This window comes from Capsicum annuum, chromosome 3, assembly GCF_002878395.1.
Source record: "Capsicum annuum cultivar UCD-10X-F1 chromosome 3, UCD10Xv1.1, whole genome shotgun sequence".
NCBI classification, from domain to species: Eukaryota; Viridiplantae; Streptophyta; class Magnoliopsida; order Solanales; family Solanaceae; genus Capsicum; species Capsicum annuum.
In genome coordinates, this window is record NC_061113.1 from 248840825 (window position 1) to 248852003 (window position 11179).

At 33.8% G+C, this 11179-nt stretch overlaps 2 protein-coding genes and 1 non-coding gene across 3 annotated transcripts; all 3 read right to left on the reverse strand.

Moving 5' to 3' along the window:
• Positions 1–3321: 3321 nt before the first annotated feature.
• Positions 3322–3403, reverse strand: TRNAS-GCU. Its single transcript has one exon. It is a non-coding gene; the product is annotated as a tRNA-Ser (tRNA).
• Positions 3404–4397: 994 nt separating this feature from the next.
• LOC107862471 lies at positions 4398–7799 on the reverse strand. The gene is made up of 2 exons (XM_016708063.2): positions 5124–7799; positions 4398–5016 (listed from the first exon to the last, which is right to left on the reverse strand). Exons 1-2 carry the CDS (start codon positions 5823–5825, stop codon positions 4855–4857), a joined length of 864 nt encoding a protein of 287 aa, XP_016563549.1. The 5' UTR covers positions 5826–7799; the 3' UTR covers positions 4398–4854.
• Positions 7800–8247: 448 nt separating this feature from the next.
• LOC107865961 (transcription factor MYB35) lies at positions 8248–10764 on the reverse strand. The gene is made up of 3 exons (XM_016712145.2): positions 10108–10764; positions 9475–9604; positions 8248–9341 (listed from the first exon to the last, which is right to left on the reverse strand). Exons 1-3 carry the CDS (start codon positions 10241–10243, stop codon positions 8540–8542), a joined length of 1068 nt encoding a protein of 355 aa, XP_016567631.1. The 5' UTR covers positions 10244–10764; the 3' UTR covers positions 8248–8539.
• Positions 10765–11179: the final 415 nt, after the last annotated feature.

An 11179-nucleotide genomic window follows, 5' to 3' on the forward strand; every position in this document is an offset into this window, starting at 1 on the left:
TATGCCTGAAAAATGTGATACTAGATGGAATGCTACGTATGCCTTTCTTATAAAATTTCTATTACATTGACTTTTAACTAATTTTGTGGTTCATTTGTTGATTCGGCTGAATGTATGATACATGATTTTGATTGGGCCGCAATTGATGATCTTGTTAAGTTTTTGAAAAAAAAAATATAGCTACGGTTGAATTTTTTGGTGCTTATTATCTTATTGTTTGTAATATTTTAGTATATATAGACGATATTTCTTCTTTACTCAAAGAATTTAAGAATAAAGAAGGTTACAAAGAAGCTGTTAGTGCGATGTTTCATAAATTTTAAAAATATTTTTTTCGATCCCCCTATTTACTTGGTTGGTGTTATACTAAACCCATGTATGAAATATAATACTATGTGCCACTTTAGTTCTCTTATTTATTCTAACTTAGAGATAAATGTTGAACATGATTCTGAAGATGAAGAACAAGAACAACCAGATTTGTATAAGGCTATGAGTGATGCGAACATTTATATAGAAAAATTATATAACCATTATGCCGATTTACTTGATTAGCCGTACCAATAAATATCACTCCAATTGTCTCTCCACATGCTCCCGATGAGCCATCATCTTCGGAAAGACTGGCACATAGTGATTTTCCTGATTACTTTTATGATTTAAATGTTTGAAGCAACGTTGAGGCGGGAACTTACACAACAACATCTCGGGAAGAGCTTAAGTATTATCTTCGAACACCGATAGAGGATCGTAGACGACGAATCAACGCGTTGGATTGGTGGAAGAATAACGAAAGATAATATCCTGTTGGGGAGCAATGCTTATCTCTAAGCAATGCAACCGTTGCTTTAGTCAGGGACGACAACAGCTTGGGAACAACCGACACTCATTGGGGAGTAATGCTATGAATGTTCTAGTTTACCTTAGAAATTGGATTATAGCAGAACGAAGAAATCAAGGAGTGGAGGTGGAATCGAAAGACGAACAAAATCTTGAAGAAATTATGACTTCAACGGAGAACTCAGCACAATCAAGTCCAATGCATGATTTTACCCCCATTGATTTTGACTATCCTATGCCGATTTCCGTTAATATTAACATGAATGAGTTGGAAAAAATGATGCAAACTTTGTAGATTTTTCATTCATGTAAATTATAAATTTTGGATCATTTTGCAATCAATAAAATACAACATTCATTCACTCCTTACTTTGTAATTTTTTCCATTTAAAATTTTAAATTGAATTTCTAGTTTGAATTAAATACTTAATTTTAATATATTACTATCAAACTTTACACTAAGTAATAGACAATTAAACATAACAAACATATATACACATAATGAAAAAATTAATTTCTTTAAGTTCAAAACCTCAAGTATTATTATATTAAGTAGCATATTTTTTAATTTCTATAGACTCTAAATTATATATATGTTAACGTATACATATAGTGTATATAGATTGTATGTATATTGTTTCAATTTTCAAGTGATATTTTAAGTAGTATATTTTCAACATATATGTTTATATATTTTTTATATATTAAAATAGTATATATTTAATGCGTATATATTTTTAAACTAGTATAGTATGTAATGTATATATGTTATATGCGTATATATTTTCTACAGACTCTAAAATAGTATATATATTTAACGTATACATGTGTATATGCTTTCTAAAGTAGTATATATATAGTGTATATTTGTTGTATTTATATTTTTTAAAGTCGTACATATATTATATCGTACGTAAATATGTGTATATATTTTCTATAGACTCTAAAGTAGTATATATATTTAACGTCTACATGTGTATATATTTTTTAAAATAGTATATATATAGTACGTATATATTGTATCGCACATATATACGTGTACATATTTTCTATACACACTAAAGTAGTATATATTTAATGTATATATGTGTATATGTTTTTTAAAGTAGTATATATGTGGTGTGTGTATGTTGTATGTATATTATTTAAACTAGTACATATATTGTATCGTACGTATATATGTGTACATATTTTGTATACACTCTAAAGTAGTAGTAGATATATCTAACGTATACATGTGTATATGTTTTCTAAAGTAGTATATATATAGTGTGTATATGTTGTATGTATATTATTTAAAGTAGTACATATATTTTATTGTACGTATATATGTGTATATATTTTCTATACACTCTAAAGTAATATATATTTAACGTATACATGTGTATATATTTTTGAAAGTACTATATGTTAAGCGTATATATGTTATATTTATATTGTTTAACGTATTTAAAATGTATATAGATGAATATATATAGTGTATATTGAAAAAAAATATTTAATTTCGATTTTTTATTTTAACTTTGACCGGTTTGGGCCGGTTTACGTATAACCGGGCCGATCCCAAGTTGTTTCATAAAAATTTACTGTTGGGCCTGGTACCAGATTGGCCCATTAAAATGGGCCCAAAATCAGCCCACAAACCGATAAAATAAGATGGGCTAATTCTGAGCTGACCCGGCCCGGCCCGTTTGACAGTCTTAGTAAGAAGGTGCATATTCCAAATTACTATTAGCACAAAGAATTATAAACATCTTTCGATGACATTGAATCTGCAGGGCCACAAACCGTTAAGTTGAAAACCATGCCGCTTGGTTAAGTTTGTCAAGTCCCTTTCACATTTCAAATTGAGCTCGTTTTTATTCTTACCGTGCGATTGTTAGCTGGAAAAATAGATTTATATGAATAAGTTATTTTCTGATGTTTTGTTAGAGAAAAAAAGTTAAAAGGATAAAATAGTTTTTATATATATATATATATATATTTAGGAATCCAGTGCAGGTTGTACACTGTCATATTACTCTCTCCGTTCATCTTTACTTGTCTATTATATTAAAAATAGATATTCAACAATACTTGTATAAAATTAATTTGTGTCAATTTTACCATTGCTATGCAAATATTAATCATTGAATGCATTTCCCAAAAGAATAAAACTTATATATTAAAAGGATGATATGATAAAATTACCCTATTATTTATCGTTTGTTAAAGCGTATGTCAAGTTAATAGCGGACATATATTGTGGGACGGTGGAAGTAGCCGAGTAAAACTTTCCAATACTTGTCAGAACAAAATATTTACCACCTAGCACCTCAATTTAAGTGTCTTATTTGATCGTACATAAGAGTTTAAAAAATAAAGGGTGACTATTGAATCTTGCGGGCTTGAGTTAAAATGTATATGGTATGTAAAATTGATGGAACAAATCAAAAGAGGAAAGAGAAAAAGTACAGCAGAACCAAAAGAACAAAATTGAAACGTCGCCTGAGAGATTCGAACTCTCGCGGGGAAACCCCATGTACTTAGCAGGCACACGCCTTAACCACTCGGCCAAAGCGACGCTATAGCTACATGTACAAAGTTTTATAACAACTATCATAAGAAAGGTTGTTCCAATGTTTCTTTTTCCCTTTTGGTTCAAAATCTTTTATAAACTACATTGCTTAGCTTAGCCAAGAGAAAAAAAATCCTTAATCTTGTCGTTGCGTACAAGCATATGTTGTTTATGTTTATGATTTTTATTGCCCAAAAAGTTTTGCGCATTTGTTTTGACTTTCTGCAGATGTGTGTAGTATTTGATTAAATGGCTTTTAACAAGTATTTGCAATCTTCAATTATCACCTCATGCGAGTAATTGTGTCCCCTCTTATGTTTTAATCTTGATAGCTAGTACATTGTCTGTTTTTGCTTGTAATTCTTTATAACCCGTTGCCTTTGCAACTTAATAATTCCTGGATTAGGAGAGAAGACCAAGTTATCAAGACCACTTTGCAACTTACCATACTCAGTTGCATATTTAAATAGTCTACCGATAAATATTCGATGAAAAGGACAGCAATGATTCCTGTATTCTGCTTGATGTATCCCTAGTTTAGGCAAAATGCATCATTCTGTCATCATATTACATTTGATCATATAATTGCGTTTTTATGAAACATAGCTACAGTTGTTATATCAAGCAAAAGAGATGCGCATCAAGGGTTTATTAGTTGTATCATCTAAGAGTTGGGTATTCAAGCGGCGGGTATCATCTGTACCAAGCAGTTAGTTGTATATATCAACTAAAAGAGTTGTTTCAATGCATATTGTATCTACACGAATGTGCGTATTTGGTACAAAACCCAAAATGTACCACCCATGTTTCACAATTTTTTCAGCCAGCATGCACAACTTGGAGGAGCTAAAAGAAATTTGAATTTGACAGAATCCCTTGTATGATTCCAATTTCATCATACAAGTAACAGGGAACACTACTGATCAACCCCTACCCGGTAAAAAAATCATTTGTTTCCCTTAGGCATTGGATTCCAGTACATCAAGAATCAATAGGGGGGTTCAACACGCAAAGGGTACCAACACATTCATTGGTAAGTGGAAACTTTTCAGAACTTTTTCAGTACTAACAAGATATGAAAACGAAAGTGAAGTCAGACACCTACATGATATCATCAGTATCTTCCAAATCATTAAATAGCAGCACCCCAAATCTTAAGAGTCAATCAATCCATCAAGGACACCACCATTAAATAATTTATCTACTTTCTGAGCCAGAGGACCAAATGTACCAAATGATTTACACTGCCTCTTTGGAGGGTGTTTAATGGTGCACAGTTAAAGGGATAGGGTACTGATTTTGAGGGGCCAGAGTGGAGGAGGGAAGTGTCTATGGGACTACTAATACCATTTACTTTTTCATCAAAGTTAATGGACAAAACTAAGAAAGACAGAGAGCAAACTTTTTTTCCAAAAATTTCCCTATGTTAAAAGGAATTTCAATTTCACCTCAAGATTTCAACTAAATTCTGCTTTTTGTACAGTAGTCTTGAACAGGAGTACATATAGCTTGTGATCCATGGAGAAATAAATGAAACCACCTACTGAATGTGTGACAAAAGAGCCAAAACTGGTCCCTACTATACAATGCCATGCTGGTCCATAGACCCCATCAAACTCCTGAAAATCAAGAAAACACATATTAACAAAATAATCCATTCATGACAAGCTCAAATCTCATAATCACCAAGAGTGCACAATGATTAAACTTTTTCCAAGGTGCTTACCTTTTTGAGGGAAAAACCAAGTGATTTAGAGGAGAACTTTTCCAAGCTATCATGAGCCTTTCTTGCAAAATCCACAGCATGAATCTGCATAAAGGGTGGCATATCCACAGACACAACTTTCACACCACTGCAAGAAAAGAAATCAGCCAACTCAGTCTGTGAACAGCAGAATGATTTCCTCCTTCCACCACCATTCACCGACAAGGAAAAAGATGGTCTTTTGATGATCTTATCACCCCTTTGCTGAAACCCCCTCATTTTGTCACTATCTTGGCTCTTGGATAACAAGGCTAATGCCCTTTTAACATCCACCTCTTTCTTCAACTCCTTCTCCTTGTTGGGTACTTTCTTGATTTCACCTTCTTCTTGCAAGACAATAGCTTTATCAATATCCTTGTGCCCACCTACTGCAACATATCTCCTCCCATGTTGGCTCTTTGACTTGGTCAAAGCAGAACATGAGGAATCAAAAGCAGTGGAAGCAGCTAGAGTTTTGGCCTGTAGATGAGTGTCAACAGGAGGAGGATGTCTGTGTCCAGATTTGAGGATTTTGTGATTTGCATAGAGCTTAGAGAAGTGAGAAGAGATGTTTTGGATAGTGGGGGAAGGGAGGGTGGGATCTGGTGGGGGGTGGGGTTTGGTAGTGGAGATGGTGGCGGAGAAAGGGGTGGGTTTATGTTGCTTTTTGAGGGTGGGATCCATTGGAGTCTTTTAGAGGGTCTGCAGCAGCTGCAGCTAAGGTCTTATTTTGGAGATAACAAGAATGAAAGGGAGAAAAAATGATAGTGAAATAGTGTATTTTAATAGGGGTGATGTGTTGGGGACTGTGTAGTGGGGTGGGGTGTTACAGGTGTTGAACTAGTTAACTGGATGGGGACCTGTGAGAAGTTGAGCTTATAGATCTGGTTTTCCCCTAAGTGGCGCCGCTTGCGGAGAAATATAAGGCAACATTGACCATCCCACCTTTCTGTGGGTTCATCTATATTTTGGACTATATTACTTGTGACAAAATTAAATTAGCTAACAAAAAGTGATAAAATATCTTATATTTTCTTCGTTCAAAGTTCAAACGTTACTTTAAAGATTCTGGGCTCCACTTGACTTGTCATTATTTTCTTTTTAATTTCTCCGGAGAAAACACTTTTTTTTTTTTTTTGGGAAAAAGTTTTCATTATCATATACTGATGATACGTCAAAGATCATATAAACTCATATCAATATTATGATATGTTGGATCAAATATTTCAGAGGTTTTTATTTCTTGATTCAACTTAGATATGTTGGATCATAAATTCCAGAGATCTTTATTTCTTGATTCAACTTGGTGCCAAGTAATAGTATGACAAACAAAGCAAAACAAAAGTAGTATTTATGACTTTCGACTTTCCTAAAAGTGTGACATATTGTAAATGATTTTTATATAATTAGTGTAGTTTTAACTAGTCGTAGCGTAGCAAGCTATTGCTGCCTTCAGATTATCACATCAGATTTATTATAAGAGTATTAGTACTAATTATTATGTCACTTTAACTTGGTGGGGCAAAAAAATTAAACACCAAAAATCATACTGAATACTTATTCGCACAATTGTGGTAAAACATTCACAAATATTCGCAATAGTCCTTTTAGCAACATATGTATCTAGTGAAGTTTGGGAAGGGGGTGATTTCATTTAGATGATCTCAGCTACTATCAGGCAATCACTATATGCATTTTACAGTCAAACCTTAAAGTTGGGTGTGTCATATTTAATGATCCATCAAATTCATGTATACGTTGCTTCAGTCAAAGAAAGCAATGATCCATCAAATTCATGCATACGTTGCTTCAGTCAAAGAAAGCAATAAAACGTGAGTGTTTTGGGTCAACACAGCCTAACACATCCACACTGGCTGTCCATCATAGACAGTTAGTAAATTTTGAATCTTGGACCATTGCTTGTTACAGTAACAATGGAGCAATTTTTTCAATCAATTTTGAACCTCGTCGTTCTCAACTTCTATTTGAATTTTGTAGCAATCAAATTTAAATGGGAAAAATCTTTAATTTTCACGTAACGTTTATTTATCCTCCTCCAGTCTCCAGTCTTATGTCTCCGAACAGAATGTGCAAACAAAAATACAAAGTAAGCATGTATGTAATGAAAGGGATAGGAGCTGCAGCAAATCTTCCTAAAAAAAGACAGCAGCATGGATCACCATACTTTGCACCAGAGCATACTCACATACTGTCTGTTGGCAAAATTTTCTATTACATAATTAGTTTTGTGTCCCACAAGTACAGATTAAAACCTATGAGCTCAACATTATTGCTTCTAAACAAAACTAGTCAAACACTACTATCAGAGACAACCAGTTAACTTCACTTCCCATGCCTAAAGAACATGTGGTACCAGGTCCTCCTCGTCGCAGTTTGACATTAAATTCAATATATTATTGTCGCGGGGACATGTCATAGAGGAAATTTAATCAACAAGCCTAGAGTTGTTTTGAAAGGAAAAATTAAAGAAACAGGTTTCAGAGAGGACCACAAACCAGTGAGTCACGAGCTGCATTCAAATGCATATTCTGGTTGCAAACGTTGAGATTAGTCGTTCTGATCTGAATTGGGGGTGAATTTGATTTAACAAGATAACACTCGATCATGTAGTTTATTAAAAATGACAAGAAGCATATACTACATACACACTCGATTGTATATGTTGTATATGTATGTATATTATATGTTTAGGCATGCATAGATATGTATGTATATTACAAGTATAAGCATGTATATGCACTTATAGTATATGTATATTGATATACAGTATACCTATTTTTGTAAAACAAACGGCTATCTTGATTCATAAGAAGTTGGAAAGGTAGGAAAATTTCTTGTTGAGCTACGTACATACTTTAAAACTAATAAACCTCAGTTCCAAGATATATAGCCAAAGGCCCAAAGACATTGGGCTGCAATTTTTCTATTTTTTGGGGTCATATGTCAAATCCTTTGTGCAGTTTTTATTCTTGTTTTTCTCATTATTATCGACTAAAATAAGATACTTTTAACATATATTGATGGAAATCATTCATGACACAGTGCATATCTAATATCCGCGAAGAACTCATTAGGTGACACAAAAGCTTAGGTGCATTTCTTGTTCACTTTTTCAAGCTAGCATAATTCAACTATGTATCCCAACTCTCAAATTGATGAAAAGTAGTAGTATAACAATATTCATCATGTTATATTTTGGATCTTTCTGATTTTGGAAGATATAATAGAGAAATTGCATTAACTTGGCTATTAACGACATAAATCAAAGCTAAAAGTCTAATTCTTGTTCATCAATTAGTGCTTTTTTTTTTCTCATCGTGGTTTGATCTTTTCAAAGAAAGATCACTTCACATGGCCATCAATTAGTAGCATTGGTACTAGTAGAAGGGATCCTCAGAGAGGCCAGGGAAGTTCAAGAACATTTCGTTTTCACATTCTAGCATGGCTTCAACAAATGATGATGACGATGATGATGTACCCTTTGTAGATAACGAGGCTTGAAAATCCCTTGTTGATGGCACGTTGTTTGACCCATCTTGAGCTCCTGAACTCACTAGCTTTTCTTCAATGGTTAACGCGTCTTCTTGATCTTTGAAATTCGATGGAATAAATGCATCGTCAAGAAGATAATCACACCAGTTGACTTGATTTTCGTTTAATGAATGAGATGCTGATGATGACGAGGACGAGGACAAAGGTGAAGAAGTAGAGCAATCAGTCATCTGATTTGGATGATGTGAGAATATTGCCTTTGGGGAGTTGTAATTTGAGGCCTCAGTAACATATTTTATGGCTTGTAACTCGGACAGCAGATCGACCGGAGGCTGATTAACATTGCTCGAATCTCGATTGTTGCTGAAGAAACATTCTTCTGAAGCTTCAGTTTTCGGCAGTTTCACACAAAGGCTGTGGAAGTTTTGGAAACTTTGTAAAGAATGTTGAAGTTGTTCTGGTCTAGACATAAATGCACCCTTTAGCTCTCTGTTAAGCGACACGAAACGCGTTCTGGCTTTCGGGAAGCCACCTATGTTTCCATAGTCAGTGAGAATTTGGGAGAAAGGCTTGTGAGTAACAGGATCAATCCCCATTGCAGATAGCTTCTTTTTCAGCTTAGTGTTCCACAAGTTTTTCACATCATTGTCTGTTCTCCCAGCTAGTTGTTGTGCTATTATAGACCACCTGACAATATTTGCAAGAGTGTCAAACTATACTCTAAAGGCAATATTTGTCAATGCACCTTCAAAAATTTTTTCAAACACTTGATGTTTATCGACTACTACTTTATATTTGATGAAATATGATATTGACACACCTGCTACCTATAGTGGCATGAAGCTTAATGATCAGTTCCTCTTCTTGGGGTGTGAAGCTGTCCTGCTTGAGATCAGGTTTCAGACGATTACTCCATCGTTGCTTCTGAATCCTCCCACATCTCCCATATCCTGTTTAAAATTGCACTCGTTTACAAAAATCTTGAAATTTAGTACCCGGAAAATTGTTAAACCAAATGAATCGTAAGAGTAACTAACTCAAAGTTAACTCATGAGGTGATCAAAATCACCCAAGATCAAATGGAAAGACAACATCCTTTATCTCATCCAATTTAGGACAATGTAGCATTTCTCACACGGCTAGATTGAGACAACTGAAGCGTGGATAACATAACATCCGACCCAACATTGGAAAACACAAGAGCATGATGATGGGTCCGGATTTAATAATATGTGTTTTAAAATTGGACTTTGACCCTAATTCAATCCCCAGCACTAGATATGATGTGTGTGAGAATTGTACATAACCATGAATCAAACACATATGAACTTAATTATGGATTTCATGTATAGAATTGTCCATCGGGCTTCAAACTATGTCCCAATATCGACTTTCGGGAATTTTTCTACTATATAAGAGAAAACAAGGAAGAGCAATAGTTATTTTTCTATACCTGATTTCTTAGACATGGTTGCCCAATTACCAATTCCATGCTTGGTTGAGACATATGTAGATGTGTTTGAATCATCTTCTATCCAATTACATTTTCTATTATGCACCTTATCATTACAACATGGAGGCCTCCCCATCTAATTTCTCTAAACTTTCTAGTACTTAAAAAAAAGGGGACAGATAGATGAAGGTGACAACAAATGAAAAAATTTCAACGTTGAAGAAGAGATAAGAATTACCATTAATCCCAACTTTTGAACCTTCTTATGATGCCCTAAATGAAGGCAAGAAAAGCATGAGATCACTTTCCATTTAACTATTTTGCTTGATGGAATGTATTTACCATCAAACAGTTTTTAGATGAACTATTAAACAAGGTTTAAAAAAATCCAAGTTCCAAAGAGCGTTTAAAACTGGTTAGAATTGGGTGAATTAATTTGGTTAAACATTGAATTATTATTTTGCAAATAAACTAATATTCTAAAAACAAAGGGTACTTCCTAATCACGACAAAATAAATAGATTTAGTTGTAGCTTCATAATGATCACAAGTTTGAGAACAGTTATAAACAAATATTAATGACCAAACAAATATTAATGACCATTTGATCGATGCTTAAGAACCTACAGCTTTGGCATGATAAAGAGCTACCTACTACACATATTGGAAATTAGTTCGATATATACCATTACCTAGACGTAGGAGCAACGTTAGAAAGGAGAGTCGCGGAATATCTCATGCACAGCAGTGTGATCAGAATTTAAATATACCGAAAAAACTAAGAGATTCACATATGGTATTGCGCTATTAAATTAGACTTTGTTCGAAGAAGGACATCACAAAAGTAGAAGCTAGAAGCCTAGAACGGAAATGAAATTTAATTCCTAGGCTACAAAATTGATTGTGGATTCTTAATGGATTTTGATCCCCTTACTTATGCCCAATGTATTTCGATTAGTTCTTCTCATGATAGAACAACAAAATTATTATTAGATAATAATGGCACTTCAAATTACAGAATTTCGTCTAATTCAAAATGTCTCATCAAATCACTTATTTATTTATTTATTTA

Coding starts and splice junctions, on each gene's coding strand:
- LOC107865961 (XM_016712145.2), bottom strand. CDS start 10,243: ATGGGGAGGCCTCCATGTTGTAATGATAAGGTGCATAATAGAAAATGT. Junction 9,605..10,107: donor AACCATGTCTAAGAAATCAG/GTATAGAAAAAT, acceptor AATTTTAAACAG/GATATGGGAGATGTGGGAGG. Junction 9,342..9,474: donor CATGCCACTATAGGTAGCAG/GTGTGTCAATAT, acceptor AAATATTGTCAG/GTGGTCTATAATAGCACAAC.
- LOC107862471 (XM_016708063.2), bottom strand. CDS start 5,825: ATGGATCCCACCCTCAAAAAGCAACATAAACCCACCCCTTTCTCCGCC. Junction 5,017..5,123: donor TTGGTTTTTCCCTCAAAAAG/GTAAGCACCTTG, acceptor CTTGATTTTCAG/GAGTTTGATGGGGTCTATGG.